Genomic DNA, 17,995 nt, shown 5'->3' on the forward strand with positions numbered 1-17,995 from the left:
CCTTACATAGGTTGCAGAAAATACCAACCGGCACTATTTTATTATTTGATGCGTGTAAAATCTGGTGAATGAAAGTGTAAATGGCATTCTCAGTAGCGAATCTTCTGAAAACCCAAATTGTGATTTTCTGAGGATATTATTGTTGCTGAGGTGAGATACTGTTCTAGAATACATCACCTTCTCAAAAATGGAAAATGATGTGAGCAGTGAAACAGGTCAGTAGTTCTTGACATCTGTCTTATCACCTTTCTTAAAGATGGGTTTAACAGCAGCATATTTCAGTCTCTGTGGGAAAATGCCTTGAGTTAGTGATGCACTACATATTTTGGATAAAATCAGGCTTATTATGCGGGAAAAAATCCTTATTAATCTGTTGGAAACACCATCCAAACTAGATGAGTTTCCATTTCTGAGAGAATGTATAGTTTTATTAATTTCAGAAGGAGAAGTTGATGATACATTCATATGATTGAATTTTATGAGAGTTTCTGTTTGAATTTTATGAGAATTTCTTTTTCTACGTACTGCTGTGGTTTTTCTTGTGAACTGTTTGTCCATATGATTTCTACTATTTTTAAGAAATGATTATTAAATACATTTGCTACCAGTGATTCATTGTTTATAGCCCTTCCATTCAGGTCAGTAGTGATGTTATCTTGTTCTGTGCCTGGTTGTCATGTCTCTAATTTCACTACATTCCAACATTTACAGACATTTCAATTGCAGATTGGAAAGAGAACATGTTGAGGTGGTATTAGTAAACTACAGGAGCTTTCATGGTAAGGTCCCAGAATTAGTCTTGCATGTTAAGGTGGTGATGGCCTAGAAAAGCTAACTGAAACCAAAAATCAAAAATGGTGAACTCTTAAATTCAGATTGCAATATATATCACAAGGATATACTAGATGGTAATGGTGTTGGCATATTTATTACTGTAAAGAACACAATACTATCTAGTCAGGTAAAGCAGATACTAAATGTGAAATAATTTGGGTGAATGTAAATACTGAAGATGGTTGAAACATGGTAATGTGATGCTATTACATACTACCTTTCACAGGAGCTGTAGTGGCAGAGTTTTTCAGAGAAAATTTGTAGAATGTAATGCCTAAATTTACTGATAATGCTATAGTACAGGTGGAGTTTTCAGATTCCCAGCTATAGAATTGGAGAGTCACACAGTTAAAACTGGCCCCAGGGACCAGGGTGTCATCTGAGATCATTCTGAACACCATTTTTTAAAATTTCTTTGACTAGTTAAAGAACTGACTCAGTATTAGATCTAGTAACTAATGGGCACAAGTTTTTTGAAATGCTCAAAGAAGAGCAGGGAATCAGTGGCTGCAAGAGTACAGGTATTAGAAGGAATGTTAAGAAAGGTAGGAAAATATTTTTCTTAGCAAGAACGACAGGAAATAGATTGTAGAGTATCTGGACAGGTAACACCAAATATTCATCTCTAGGGATGAAGATGTGGAGCAAAAATGGTTAAAATTCAAAAGTATTGTCCAATACACCGTAGAATATACAGGATGAAACAGCTAAACAGGCCACCCCAAATATAGCCAGAATGAAGAATATGTTGAAATGTGGTTTTCACCAAGCTATAGCAGACCACAAGGTGAATTTCCTGACATTGGCAAGTAATTTTTGTCACTTATAGTTGCTGAAATATGATACCAACTTTGTGTTTTTTTCCCCCTAGTAGAACTATATGCTTTTTCTCTGGCATTTGAGAAAAGCCTCGTTGAGAACTTCAGTGACATAATATATATGACTTGATCAAATGGTGGTGAGATAACAGCACCTCAAACCATCATCCTGCCATAAGGAGAAGAGGTTCCACAGATGTATACCAAATGTAAGCAAACACATAACTCAGATGTTGTTTTCATGTTTACCAGTGTGCTTGAAGCCCATTAGTCTGTGTTCTGCTGTTGTGACAATCAGATAACTTGCTCGTAAAGCTATTGAGACATTCACGATGTTTACAACAGTTGAAAAAGCGAGTATCGTGTATGTCGATTGTTGCCAAACTATTAGAGCAGCAGTGCAGTTGTATGGTGAAGAGTACCCATATCATGCCGAACACTCATAATCTGTCTTTGGAAACATTGCTAAAAAAAGTTCTAGAACCTGGATGTGTTGGAAGTGTGAAGACTAAAATTCACGAAGGAATAAAAAGATTACTACTGAAAGAAATGAAATTAATGTTTCAGCAGCAGTAACGCACAATGCAAAAGTTGCTAAGAGGCATCTCATAAGTACGAAAGGGCTCAATCAAATGAGTGTTCTGCAAACACTACATTCCTTTGCATTTCGTGCTGTTTAAGTTTCGCTGCATCTACAGCTTTATGGTAATGACTTCCAAGATTGTTTACAGTTCTCAGAATATTATCTACAAAAAGTGCAAAGTGAACCAGCTGTCCGCTATAAATTGTTGAAAACCATACCTCAGTGTATGTATTCATTCTGGATATATTTGGGATGATCTGTCTTAGCTGGCTTGCCATGTATGTGCAGATCGAGGTTGTGAGGGATGGGGAAAACCCAATGTTGTTTAATAGCTGTCTTATAAATTTGCTGTGAAGCAAAAAGAGCTTTATCAAAGATTTAAGTGAAATCAAATCCTTGACCAGAAACAAAAGCCGTACAAAGCCAAAATGAGCATAAAGGGCGCAATGCGAGGAATGTATTACCTTTTTGGTTTTGTATTGGAATCTTTGGCTGAAGTTTGTGTAATGATATTTCTGATGTTTTCCCAACACAAGTGGCTGGTATTCTCAAAGTTTGCATGCCATTGCTAGTGATGTACTGGAGTAAAGTCAGTGGGCAGAGATTCTGTGTAATTGTTGCACTGTCTTAGGGCCTTTCTGTGGTCATTACTGCTGTGGACCTGTACTTGTTACTTGCAATGATCTTTTGCTGTAGCATGGGAATCCAGGGTGTGGTTACCTAAACGCTCTTTCCCTTCTTGTTAAAGCTGTTGTCATGCAGGTAAATTTCTATGGGGCCACATAATAACATTCGCCCACACGGAGATTCTCCTGTAGAGGAGAGCTACCACACCCATTTTTTCATGGAAGCTATGGAAATATGCAAGTTCATGGAAGCTATGGACATATGCAAGTTAGCAGTGGTTATAATAAGAAACAATTAACCCTCAATGCAAAGAGATCCTGGAATTCCGTACTGCAACAAAGGATGGTTGCAGATAACAAGAGGAGTACCACAGCGGTAATGACCAGGAAAGGCTGTCAGACATGGACTTGACTCCACGCTGCCACTGGCAATGGAGGCTGAACCTTTGACAATGTCAGTGACTTGTGATGGTGAAACATCAGAAAACAGTTAAACAAACATCGACAGAAGATCATGAGACAAAAGCCAACAGGCAGTTGCTGAGAGCAGCCTAGTGGAGAATTATGGAAGATATTTTATGCTTGTGTATAATGACATTTATGGAGAACAAAAATTTGCTGTATAAAAATCAACACGGATTTCATAAACAGAGATCTTGTGAAAATCAATTTGCCTTGTTTGCCTATGTGATCAAGAGGGCCAGAGACATTACTGTCCAGGTCAATGCCACATACCTCGACTGATGGAAAGCATTTGTTATAGTTCTACACTGTTGTTTAGTGAAAAAAATATAATTGCCAGATTACTGACTGAATTAAGATCATCCTAACAGACAGATATCGACACCTCGTTCTTGACAGGGTGAAAGACTAGATGTACCAGTAATTTCAGGATTATCTCAAGGGAATGTTACAGGGCCATTACTTTTTACAGATGATGTCACAAGTTTCACGAGGCTGTTCATATACAATGCTGTTGCTTATAGGAAGGTCAGAACACCTGAATACTAGCGAAATGCGAGAAGACGTGAGAGGATCAATGACTAGTGCAGGAGCCAGTAGTCGAACCTCGAAATAAGTAAATGTGATGTATTGCACATAAATGGCTGGCAAAACCCATTTCTGTTTGATTATACTGTTGGCAAAAGATCGCTGAAAACAGTAATAAGCATAAAACACCTTAGAGTAATTGTGCAGCATGACCTGAAGTATAAACGTCACATACAATTAGTTGTAGCAAAAGCAGATGCTAGGGTACAGTTCACTGGAAATGTAATTCATCCACAAAATATGTGGCTTTGTAAAGCAGTTGTTCAACTGATTCATAAGTAATACTGATCACAGAACCTTACCATGTAAGATTAATACAGGAACTATAGAAGATCCAAAGATCAACGCCATCACAGGTTTCATTGGTAAGTGCAAAAGTATTATGGAGATACATCAGTAACAGAGGTGTTTTGCATCACAGTGAAGTTTACTGTCAGTATTCCAAGAGGGTAGAGTCTGGTAACATATCAGTTCCTCCCACATACTACAAGCAAAGTGACTAAAACGAAAAAAATTAGTAAGTTGAGTTCACACGGAGGCTTACTGACAGTTGTTGTTCACGTGCACCTCTCACAAAGGCAATTAGAAAGGAGGAAAACAGTGACAGTATGAGAAGTACCCCTGCCACACACTTTTTGGTGACTTCCTGAGTATATGTGTACATGTAGATTGAGAGTGGAGACTGGGGAATTGGTCCACCTCTACCTATCCACTTATCAGGGCAATTTCCATTGAAGTGTGCACTGAAATATATAGGATCAACTTTGTGCATGAAGTACATCTCTCGATGGGCTAGTAATGGTAGAATTTTATCCGTAAGTATTGGTCACTATTTAGGATACCCTGTGTAGCAATGTCTTGCTTGTTTACTTCTCTTGATGTTAACTGTATGTAGGCAGCTGCAATGTATCTATTGTTTAATATACAATCTCATTTTCTTGTTCTAAAATGTTGTAAATATTATACTTTACTTTTTCCCGGAGACATTATTATTATTACACTGGATCAAGAGTTTCTCTAAACTCTAACATGATTTGAAGTGCTTTAGCTTAGCTCTTTGAATAGTGTGTTCTTTTGTGGCTAGCTGTCTGTGATGAGAAAAATCTGCATCAATTTTTTGGGCGTCTGTCCAAGTTGACTTCGGTTTTTCAGACTTCTCACAGAATTTCAGCGGCACTCCCTAATTCAGATAACAAGATCAACTACTTGGTGTGGACTACCAGGAAGCAAAAACTATCCACTCATGAAACTGTGAGTGACGTCTGCCATTACAACTCATAGGAGTCCATCCTTGCGAAATGTCATAGTGTCTGACAAAAAAGCCTCTCGTAGTGAAGTTGCCATTGTGATAACTATGGTACAAAGTGTACCAGAGTTGTGATATACTCTTGCGACAGAAGTGAAGAAAAACTATTGTCTATAACCTCATGCATAACGCAAGGCAAAGAATCGTATTACTACCCCTGTACTGTGTTCAGCATTGTACAATTAACCAGGGTGTATACCACCTTGGAGATCCAGGAAATACCTGGAAATTTTTTCATACATGAGAAAACTGAGAAAAACCAGGGAATTTTTTAGACTTTTGGGAATTTTTCATTGTTTTAGTTTTCAGTTAAATTTTTGTAATTTTGACTGGTAAGAACTGTTACTCTAACAAAGGATATTACTCTATCTGCTACTGCAGAATAAATACTTCAACAATAAAACATAAACAAGAGAAAAAAAGGAACGAACTTGAATTGTAAAGGAAATGCGCCATATACAATGACGACACACAGTGCTCATGCAAGCGTCTGCCAACAGCAAAATGTGTCAAAGGCTTTAGGGAAGACTATGCAATGCTTCATAACAACAACTCCGATGAGTGTGAAGTCACAACTGTTTACATTAGATTCGTGTTAGCAGTTATGAACGGGCTCATGCGCATGCACAGTTGAGTCATGTTTGAGTAGTAGATTCTCCCACTTCTGGCTACAGGAATGTGGCTGTTGGCTATGCAATCAGTCGCAGAAAGCAGCTAGATGCTACCGGAAAAAGGGGACGCCAAATTCATATTCTTGAGGAAAAAAACTTGTTTCACTAAGTGCCTAGCATCCAGCGCACGTTGATCTATCGATGATTCATATGATTTTGAAACGCATCCCTTTTGGTTTTTTAAAATTTTTGAACACATTTTAAGTTGATTTCTGAATGAATCGTAAGTTTATTTTTGATTGCATGTATAGTGTACATGATGTCTCTGTCAGGAGAATCCTCGTTGCACCTAGAAATAAACTTTCCCCAGACAAAAGGGAATGGGGCTATACAAGCTGAGCAAAGTAAAGCCGAATGGATGAATGCCAATCGCTGTCTGATTATGTGGTTGATTGGGTTTGCGAATAATCAGAGTTGTTATAATTACTAGCGAAATCAATATATTCAGACTACCAGAATGGAAATAAACGACTAACAGGAATAACAGGTGAGAAAGATTACGTATTATCTTCTTGGGGTATCCAAGAAAATGAATTTTTGATAGAAAATTTTTGACCAGGTCGCTACACTAGTACGGACCACTTGTACAGTCCCCGGCTAGCAGCCGCTTAAGTTCTATTCTGGAAGTAACGTAGAAAATGTGTTGTACAACTATGTAACAACGCCTAACTGGAGAATAATTGTGGGATAACTAAACCGCTGATTCTGGAAGGGTTAGTGAAGTTATTTGGCTAACAAATTTTGACAATGGCAGGAATAGCTACAGAGTCAAATGTTCAAGTGCACATGGTATTCACAAGCAGTAAACTTTGCATATTTCATTAAAGAAAATGTTTCCTCATGAACAACTGACAGCCTGCAACCTACACACAGTTTTGAAAAATATGGCTCAGATAAGAATTTGGATATTTGATATGTAATTCTGTTGTATGTATATGTATTTGATATGTATATGATATGGATTAAGTATGGAAAAGAGAGCAGAAAAAAAGTATTTAAATTATGAGTAGCATTATAGCAAGGAAAGCAATTCCACCTTGCTAAGTTTCATTGCCTATCAGTAAGTTTAGTTTATTCTCCTCCATTGTGTCTGACAGGTTTCACATTGACTTTGTACAGTGGCATTACACTACAGACAGTTTATCTTGACACCCCTGGTATGTTTTAGACCATTATCACAAATATGGGCACCTGTAAAATTAACTCCTAAATCACAGTGTATCATCAAAATAGCAAAATAATTGCAGTTCTGCTGGCAGCACAAAATGTGTTAATGATTAATTATTACAGATAGTCTCACCTATGCACGTTTATCACATGAGCTTTAAATTTATGTAAGTTAGTACAAAGAAATTGTACAGTGATTTTAATTCCACAGGCCAGGCAGAAGCTACCATAACAAGTGCGCCAAATGTAGCTGGTGCATCTGTTTCAAGCAAGATCCCCCTCATAGATATTGCTGATGATGATGATGATGATGAACCAGCAACGGATCCTGAAAATGAACCAGCAACGGATCCTGAAAATGAACCAACAACGGATCCTGAAAATGAACCAACAATGGGTCCTGGATATGGACCAGCAACGGATCTTAGATGTGGACCAGCAGTGAATCCTGGATATGGACCAGCAGTGGATCCCAGATATGGACCAGCAGTGGATCGTAGATATGGACCAGCAGTGGATCCAAGATATGGACTAGCGCTGGATCCTAGATATGGACCGGCAGTGGATCCTAGATATGGACCGGCAGTGGATCCTAGATATGGACCGGCAGTGGATCCTAGATATGGACTGGCAGTGGATCCTAGATATGGACCGGCAGTGGATCCTAGATGTGAACCGACAGTGGATCCTAGATGTGAACTGACAGTGGATACAGGATATGGACTCGAAGTGGATCCTAGATATGGACTAGCAGTGGAGCCTAGATATGGACTAGCAGTGGATCCTAGATATGGACTAGCAGTGGATCCTAGGTATGGACCAGCAGTGGATCGTAGATATGGACCAGCAGTGGATCGTAGATATGGACCAGCAGTGGATCGTAGATATGGACCAGCAGTGGATCATAGATATGGACCAGCAACAGATCGTAGATATGGACCAGCAACAGATCGTAGATATGGACCAGCATCGCATCCAGGATGTGTACCAGCATCGCATCCTGGATGTGTACCAGCACCGCATCCTGGATGTGTACCAGCACCGCATCCTGGATGTGTACCAGCACTGCATCCTGCATGTGTACCAGCACCGCATCCTGGATGTGTACCAGCAACGGATCCTGGATGTGTACCAGCAATGGATCCAGGATATGTGGATGATGATGATGATGTAATTGAATTAAGTGATGACTCATGTGAGGTAAGTTTTTCCCCTGCAAGATAATTCATTCATTTCACAGATTTATTTAAAATGTTTATAATAATACAGGGTGTTTCAAAACTTCAGAGTCAACATTATATAGCATTCTAAACTGAGTACTTCCAGGTAAATAGTGAGTAGCTGGAAATTCACATAAGTAACTTACACCTTATGGCAACAGCTTCATTGCAACTGTTCGTTGTATTACAGTGGCATGTAAAAGTTTGCCGCACAATATCAGATGTCTGTGTTCTGTGTAGTACAACTAGGCAGGCAGCCAGCCAGGACCCTGCTAGCGAGTTTCATACATTGACAACTTTATGCAAACCTAAAGGAAAAATTCTGCTTCTGAAACAATGTGGATGATTGTATATCATGTTTCAAGTAGTGCCACCAATGTTGATGCAAGAACGTATGCGGTGTGTACTTCAAATGCATTGCTCATCCAGAGACCTGGTACCGCTTAAATATTCATTTTCAGCCATGGCTTCCTTATCTCATTTTGTTATCCTCTACCATTTGTATAATATTCACCCTAAATCTTTGGGGCACTTTATAGTTGTGAGGAATATTTTCAAATAATTTTAAATAATTAAAAGAAATTGTTCATTGAGATGACAAAAGTCATGGGATAGCTCCTAATATTGTGTTGGACCTCATTTTGTCCAGCATAGGGCAGCATCTCAACGTGACATGGACCCAACAAGTTGTTGGAAGTCTCCTGCAGAAATATTGGTCCATGCTCCATATGTAACTATCCATAATTGTGAGAATGTTCCCAGTTCAGGCGTTTGTACTTGAATTGACCTCTCAGTTATATCCCATAAATGTTCAATGTGATTCACGTCAGGTGATCTAGGTGTCCAAATCATTTGCTCAAATTGTCCAGAATGTTCTTCAAACCAGTCATTAAGAATAGAGGCCTGATGACATGGTGCATTGTTGCTTGGAAATGTGAATTCCATGAATGGCTGCAAATGGTCTCCAAGTAGCTGAACATAACCATTTCCGGTCAAAGATTGGTTCAGTCGTACCAGAGGGCCCAGTCTGTTCCGTGTAAACACAGCCCACATCATTATGGACCCACCAGCATCTTTCACAGTGCCTTGTTGACAATTTGAATCCATGGCTTTGTGGGGTCTGCACCACTCGAACCCTGCCAGCAGCTGTTACCAACCTAAATCAGAACTCATTTGACCAGGCCACAGTTTTCCAGTCATCTAGGGCCCAACAGATACAGCCACGACCCCAGGAGAGGCACCGCAGGTGGTGCCGTGCTGTTAGCAAAGGCACTAGCATTGGTCGTCTGCTGCCATAGTCCATTAACACCAAATTTTGCCACACTGTCCTAACGGATACGGTTTTCGTATGTCCCGCATTGATTTCTGTGGTTATTTCACACAGTGTTGTTTGTCTGTTAGCACTGACAACTCTACACAAACACTGCTGCTCTAGGTCATTAAGTGAAGGCTGTTGGCCACTGCATTGTCCATGGTGAGAGATAATGTCTGAAATTTGGTATGCTTGACACTGTGGATATCAGAAAATTGAATTCCGTAACAGTATCTTAAATGGAATATCCCATGCGTATAGCTCCAAATACCATTCTGCGTTCAGTCTGTTAGCTCCCATCATGCAGACATAATCAAGCCGGAAACCTTTTCACATGAATCAACTGAGTACAAATGACAGCTCTGCCAATGCACTGCCCTTTTGTACCGTGTGTATGCAATACTACTGCCATCTGTATATGTGCACATTGCTATTCGTGACTTTTGTAACCTCAGTGTATATCTATGTGTTTGTTTTTATAGATATTTTCATTTAATTGCAAAATAAGACAAAAATGTATCCGTATGTGTTTCTTTAAAACTCTTTTGTCCAATTTTCAAGATACTTTGGTTTTTAGATTTAATACAGTATGTGATCAAAAGTATCCAAACACCTGGCTGAAGATGACTTACAAGTTCGTGGCACCCTACATCAGCAATGCTGGAATTCAGTATGGTGTTGACCCACCCTTAGCCTTGATGACAGCTTTCACTCCCGCACGCTTATGTTCAGACAAGTACTGGAAGGTTTCTTGGGGAATAGGAGCCCATTCTTAATATAATGCTGCACTGAGGATAGGTATCGATGTTGGTCGGTGAGGCCTGGCATGAAGTCGGCGTTCCAAAACATCCCAAAGGTGTTTTATAGGATTCAGGTCAGGAATGTGTGCAGGTCAGTCCATTACAGGGATGTTATTGTCATGTAACCACTCCGCCACAGGGCATGCATTATGAACAGGTGTTCGATCATGTTGAAAGGTGCAATCACCGTCCTCAAATTGCTCTTCAACGTGGGAAGCAAGAAGGTACTCAAAACAACATTGTAAGCCTGTGCTGTGATAGTGCCACACAAAACAAAGTGTGCAAGCCCCCTCCATGAAAAACATGACCACACCATAACACCACCGCCTCCGAATTTTAGTTGGCACTACACACGCTGGCAGATGACGTTCACCAGGCATTCGCCATACCCACGTCCTGCCATCAGATCGCCGGACTGTGTACCGTGATTCATCATTCCACACATCGTTTTTCCACTGTTCAATCATCCAATGTTTATGCTCCTTACACCAAGGGAGGCATTGTTTGGCACTTACCTTCATGATGTGTGGCTTAGGAGCAGTTGCTCAACCATGAAATCCAAGTTTTCTCACCTCTCACCTAACTGTCATAGTACTTGCAGTGGATCCTGATGCTGTCTGGAATTCATGTGTGATGGTCTGGATAGATGTCTGCCTATTACAAATTACGACCCTCTTCAACTGTAGGCAGTCTATTGTCAGTCAACAGACGTTGTCGGCCTGTACACTTTTGTGCTGTATGTGGCCCTACACATGTCGACTTCACTGTCACATCGGAAGCAGTGGACCTAAGGATGTTCAGGAGTGTGGAAATCTTGCTTACAGATATATGACACAAGTGACACCCAATCACCTGACCACATTCGAAGTCCACAAATTTCATGGAGTGCCCCATTCTGCTCTCTCATGATGTCTGATGACTACTGAGGTCACTGAAATGGAGCACCTGTCAGTAGGTGGCAGCACAATGCACCTAATATGAAAAACATATGTTTTTGGGGTATGTGGAAACTTTTGATCACATAGTATATGTGGGAGGAAGATTGGGGTTTAAGCTTCCAATGAAGAGGTGGTCACTGGAGACAGGGCACGAACTTAGGCAGGGCAAGGATGGTAAAGAGAATTGACCATTCCTTTTTTATGAGCAAATGATCCCTGTATTCCTTAGAGTGACTTAGGGAATACACTGAAAATCTAAATCTGGTTGGCCAAACAAAGAGTTAAACCCCACTATTCTCGAATGCAAGTGCAGTGACTTAACCACCTCATCCTCTATAGTCCTCTTTCCTTAGCATAATCTCTCATTATGGTGTGCTGTAGTCTGCTGGTTCCTTACCACTAACAAACAAAACATACAGCCAATGGATCACCAATTTTGCTCATCTGTCACACAGTTGTAGTGTGTACTTGGATGCAACAAATGCTGCTGCAGCATTTCCCCTTTACTCTTCTACCAATCACTTGTACAACTGCAGTGAATCATGTTCCTTTGGAAAGGAATGATAATTATTTAAGTACATTTGTGGCAAGTTATAATTGAGATACCATACAGAATCATGATGAAGTGATCATTTTTTTAACTGATACATTCATTTGCATATTGCAGTGAAGTCAAACTTTGCTATATCTGCTTTCAATAACATACATCACATATTCAATGCATATATACAAATGTATTGATAAATAAATGTTCAGTTCTTCACAATTCCTTATTGTATCTCGATTATACCTCACCACAAATGTATTACAATGATTATTATTATTATTATTATTCTAATCAAAGAAACGGATACGAACAAAAAGTTTTGTGGGAGATTGGAGGGGAAGAAATTGATGTACCTCGGAACGCAGTACAGGCAGATTTTTACTCTGCCACCCTAACCAATTTTGATAGCGCCGCTGCTCGACAGCTGCCATTCTTGTATGATAATTCCACAGGTTCATAAAACTTTTAACCCCAAAGTCTTAAAACTGCTCAAAAAGTGTGTTGTACTAGAGTAGCATTTGTTACATCTAACTATGTACTTTAATTGTGCAGAAGATGAGCAAAATCTGTTATCCCTGGGGTGTATACTACCCTCATTAACTTAGTGTGTGCACTGTCGTCAGCTCTGGCTTAGACTGCACTGAAATAGTGTCTTAACAAATGTTGACCTAAATTATTATTGTTACATTATGGACGAATGAGTTTTGTTACTGCATAGGGCAGCATTCTCAGCTACTCTAAAATTATTATTATTATCTGCAAGTGTGATTGTGTGTTTCCTGCAGTCTTATAATCTATTTCATAGTTATTTAATCAGTTGGAAGCAGTCTGATGTATGCATTTAAGATACTAAAAAGTAGCATGTATGCTTTCCTTCTGATGGTACAGGTGTTTAGAACTCCCATGCTGAGGTGACAGTGACAGACAGATGTGTAGGTCCACCGCTCTTTTTTTGGTAAATATGAAAGATATCTCATTAGGATTCCCATCTTCTCCTGATCGTATCTGTTGGTCCATCCAGGTCTTAAGATTAATTACAAAAGAATGAGGGATTATGCCAATATAGTTGCAAAATGTGAGAAACAGTTAAGTTGCATTTCACAAAATGCTATGAGAACATTAATTTTTTCAGCTGTTCTTACATATTATTAATACTTTTGTTTTATACATCATTATTAATAATATATAAAATGAAAGTCGATTTACTGAGCGAATTTTCCCATTGTACTTGCAGATGTTGGTAATCAATTAATAAAGAAATTTTCATAAATAATGGAGATGGTCTTGTGCACAGATAGTTCATACATACGCCCTTAATGTTATGGTAGCAAAGAAACTGCTGCTTCACCTATTGACTTTGGAAAAAATGAGAAACATGTTCCAACTCTAGTGGCAGCTGCTGCAAGGCAGGTTTATTCGTAAAATTCTGAGAATACATATTCTGAGAAGAACCGAGTTATATATTATTCCCTCTAGCGTACCTCAGATGAAACAACCACAGTGATAAAATCAGAGCAATTTTAGATTATATGGAGCTTGCCAACTGTCTTTCTTCCCTTAAGTCATTATTGAAGAATACAGAAAAGATGGGAAATAATTCTACCATTCACCACACAACATGAGGTAGCTTGTAGATTACATATCATCATCTTAGAATGAAAACCTTGTATCTTTAAAAAATCAAAATTATATTTATTGCCTTATTAGGTAAAAAAAAACTCGTATCTCAACTGTTAGTAAGGCAATGAGAAATAATAACTTATGTGCTGCACTCTAGTGAGGGGAAAAAAAAGAAACAACATACACTACTGGCCATTAAAATTGCTATACCAAGAAGAAATGCAGATGATAAATAGGTATTCATTGGACAAATATATTACACTAGACATGTGATTACATTTTCACGCAATTTGGGTGCATAGATCCTGAGAAATCAGTACCCAGAACAATCACCTCTGGCCGTAATAACGGCCTTGATACGCCTGGGCATTGAGTCAAACAGAGTTTGGATGGCGCGTACAGCTACAGCTGCCCATACAGCTTCAACACAATACCACAGTTCATCAAGAGTAGTGACTGGCGTATTGGGACGAGCCAGTTGCTCGGCCACCATTGACCAGACGTTTTCAATTGGTGAGAGAACTGGAGAATGTGCTGGCCAGGGCAGTAGTCGAACATTTTCTGTATCCAGAAATGCCCATACAGGACCTGCAACATGCGGTCGTGCATTATCCTGCTGAAATGTAGGGTTTCGCAGGGATCGAATGAATGGTAGAGCCACGGGTCGTAACACATCTGAAATGTAACATCCACTGTTCAAAGTGCCGTCAATACGAACTAGAGGTGACCAAGACGTGTAACCAATGGCACCCCATACCATCACGCCGGGTGATACACCAGTATGGCGATGACGAATACATGCTTCCAATGTGCGTTCACTGCGATGTCGCCAAACACAGATGCGACCATCATGATGCTGTAAACAGAACCTGGATTCATCCGAAAAATGACGTTTTGCCATTTGTGCACCCAGGTTTGTCATTGAGTACACTATCACAGGCGCTCCTGTCTGTGATGCAGTGTCAAGGTTAATCGCAGCCATGGTCTCCGAGCTGATAGTCTATACTGCTGCAAACGTCGTCGAACTGTTCGTACAGATGGTTGTTGTCTTGCAAACGTCCCCATCTGTTGACTCAGGGATTGAGATGTGTCTGCACGATCCGTTACAGCCATGCGGATAAGATGCCTGTCATCTCGACTGCTAGTGATACGAGTCCATTGGGATCCAGCACGGCATTCCGTATTACCCTCCTGAACCCACCAATTCCATATTGTGCTAACAGTCATTGGATCTCGACCAACGCGAGCAGCAATGTCGTGATACAATAAACTGCAATCGCGATAGGCTACAACCCGACCTTTATCAAAATTGGAAACGTGATGGTACGCATTTCTCCTCCTTACACGAGGCATCACAACAACGTTTCATGAGGCAGCACCAGTCAATTGCTGTTTGTGTACGAGAAATCGGTTGGAAACTTTCCTCATGTCAGCACGTTGTAGGCGCCAACCTTGTGTGAATGCTCTGAAAAGCTAATCATTTGCATATCACAGCATCTTCTTCCTGTTGGTTAAATTTCGCATCTGTAGCACGTCATCTTCGTGGTGTAGCAATTTTAATGGCCAGTAGTGTATATTGCTAGGCAACCGTGTTAAGTGAGGAAACCATAACATAACTTGTGATGTTTGTTGTGTGTGTTTTAATGGTTTGTGGCAGTTTTCAACAGTGGGATGAATATGTTTGTCTCTGCTAAGTATGTACAGTTATATTTATCTTTAAGTTAAGATATTAATCAATATTCCGGATAATTTTACCTCTTAAATTCTATAATTGTATGTAAAAACCAGGTATAAAGATAAGGTCAGATAGAATGAAGAACTTGCAATTCAAAATCAGTTCATTTCACCTCGTGTAAAATTTGTTTTTTCTGGGGCTTTCATTATAATCTGACAATATGTAGTGCCATATTGTCGCAAAAGAAGCGGAGTAGCACAATCGCCATAGTGTAGTGGTTAGGACACCAGACTGTTGCATGGAGAGTCGTGAGTTCAAAACTCACCTGAACTGTGAAATTTTAATTTCTATATTCGGTTCGAATACGTTCTAGAAGTATCCACAAATGGCAAGAATCATTGTACTGGAATGTTCTGTAGCTTAACGAAAGTTTATTCAGCACTAGTGGAGCGAACTGCCTCCAGCCTGACCTGAACACATCCAGTATATATATATATATATATATATATATATATATCTGAACACATCCAGTATATATATATATATATATATATATATATATATATATATATATATATATATATATATATAGTTCGTCATTAATTTGCATACGCCTTCCTCTACGTGACGTTATTCTGGTGGAGGCACTGGGTATTAGAACTCGAGATAGCGCACATTATCGACGACACAGTTGCTCCCATCAGGCCACAACAGAGCTGGCATTTACGTGGCGAGAAACCTGAGTTCGCGCCATATTCAACAGATCGCAGTCTATTGGAGACAGAACAAGAAGAGGACTTTATGATGACAGCAGCTGTGTGCAACCACATCAGACATCCTTCCTGGTTCTCTGGTGACGATGGCCAAGATCCCAACAAGTGGCTGAAGATATATGAGTGTATAGCAAAATTTAACAAATGGGATGACACTGTGTGTTTGGCTAATGTATTTTTTTATTTGAAGGGCACTGCGAAGCAATGGTATGAGAACAACGAGGAGAAGGTCCACAAGCTGAGAAATATTCCAAGCAGAACTGTGCAAGTATTTTAGCAACACACGATGACAGAAGTGCAAGGCTGAAGATAAATTAAAGTGCAGGGCAGAGCTTCCGGGAGAAACTACCGCATCCTACATTCAAGGTGTCTTGGAGCTGTGTAAAATAGTGGATCCTAGAATGAAGGAGGATGATAGGTTGCACATTTCATGAAGGGTGTTGCTGAGCACATGTATCAAGCCCTACTCTTGAAGGAGGTTTCAACAGCAGATGACTTTGTAAAATGGTGCCAGTGCATCGAGACGATGCATCAAAAAAGAATTACATGCAAGAAGTTTGAACGGCTTCCAAACGTAGTATCAATGTCTGTGATGGAGGAAGAAACTGATCTCACAAGTGTTCTTCGTCAGATAGTGAGAGAGGAAGTTCAGAAGGCACTTGGATTGCACGGCGAGCAAAAAAACCGGGACGCTTCAAGAGGCCATAAGGGAGGAAGTGGAACAGACATTGATCCCAATCTCTTGTCCTTCATTTCCCTTTAAAATGGTAAAAAAGTTGAGACCCAGGCGAAGTTACATTCCTACAATGCCGCATGAGGAACCTGTTTGGGCACCAAGGAAGACTGACGTCTGGAGGACCCGGGATAACCAACCAGTATGTTTCCACTGTGGACAACTGGGACATGAGGTGCACTATTGTCAAGAAAGGCGGCGGATATTTGATCACACCCGCACCAGAAGATAGCAGACCGATCTTAGCCGACGCCAACTCTGGGACGACGAAGATCAACGAGATGTGGGTGCAGGACGACGTAGGTCACCATCACCGCAAGCTAGCCATTGGAGAGGACACTCTCCAACATGCCGATCAAGGTCTCCATTGCCGTATAGAAGCTCCAGCCGATCACCTAGCTGCCATAACCTGGAAAACCAGAGGGTGCGACCTTCATTGGAAGTTAGGCCGCCGAAGAGAAAAATCCTCCGCCGTCAATCACTATAAAAATGATAGGAAACTATGTCCATATCCTCATGGATGGCTGACCAGCCCAAGCTCTTGTGGGCTCTGGAGCATCATATTCACTAATTTTGGAGAAGTACCGTTGCCAGATGCAGAAAACTCGTAGCAAATACTGAGCCATTAATTGCCAAACAGCTGAGCGTCATAGAAACCTCCCATGCCGAGTCTGTGGGCGAAATTAGCACTACCACTACAAGACAAGATCTTCTAGCTTGACTATCACCGGATCTCACTAAGGAACAACAGAAGAAGCTTCTTGCCATTCTTCAAGAGTTCTCTGAATGCTTCAATCCACAGGTTAAGAGCAAATTAGACAAATCAATGGTGAAGCACTGGATTAGCACTGGAGACCATCAACCAATAAGTCAGAGAGCATACCGTGTGTCATCAACAGAACGTTGAATAATTCGTGATGAGGTAGAGAAAATGATGAAGAATGACATCATTCAGCCTTCACAGAGCCCATGGTCATCACCAGTGGCTCTCGTCACCCTCTTCCATGAATTGATGATACACTAGATTGTCTGAAGGAGGCTAAGTTTTTGTCATCCATGGACATGTACTCGGGATACTGGCAAATCGAAGTAGATGAGGCTGATTGTGAGAAAACTGCGTTCATCACCCCTGAGGGCCTGTATGAGTTTAAGGTAATGCCGTTTGGTTTGTGTAATTCACCAGCAACTTTTGAACGAATGATGGATGATCTTCTAAGTCACCTGAAGTGGACGATGTGTCCTTGTTATTTAGATGACATTACAGTGTTCTCAGAGACGTTGGATGAACAGATAAAAAGACTGAGGGCCGTTCTTAAGTGTCT

The 17,995-nt window shown here is 40.2% G+C and overlaps 1 protein-coding gene across 2 annotated transcripts in view; it reads left to right on the plus strand.

The window, feature by feature from the left end:
- The window catches only part of LOC126470282 (uncharacterized), a 137,326-nt gene that overhangs the window by 69,733 nt on the left and 49,598 nt on the right, over positions 1-17,995 (plus strand). For both annotated transcript variants that reach the window (XM_050098032.1, XM_050098033.1), the window contains one exon: positions 7,267-8,255. In XM_050098032.1, the coding sequence (XP_049953989.1) occupies positions 7,267-8,255 (989 nt within the window). The remainder of the gene's footprint in view (positions 1-7,266; positions 8,256-17,995) is intronic.

Source organism: Schistocerca serialis, chromosome 3 (genome assembly GCF_023864345.2).
Source record: "Schistocerca serialis cubense isolate TAMUIC-IGC-003099 chromosome 3, iqSchSeri2.2, whole genome shotgun sequence".
Taxonomy (NCBI): domain Eukaryota; kingdom Metazoa; phylum Arthropoda; class Insecta; order Orthoptera; family Acrididae; genus Schistocerca; species Schistocerca serialis.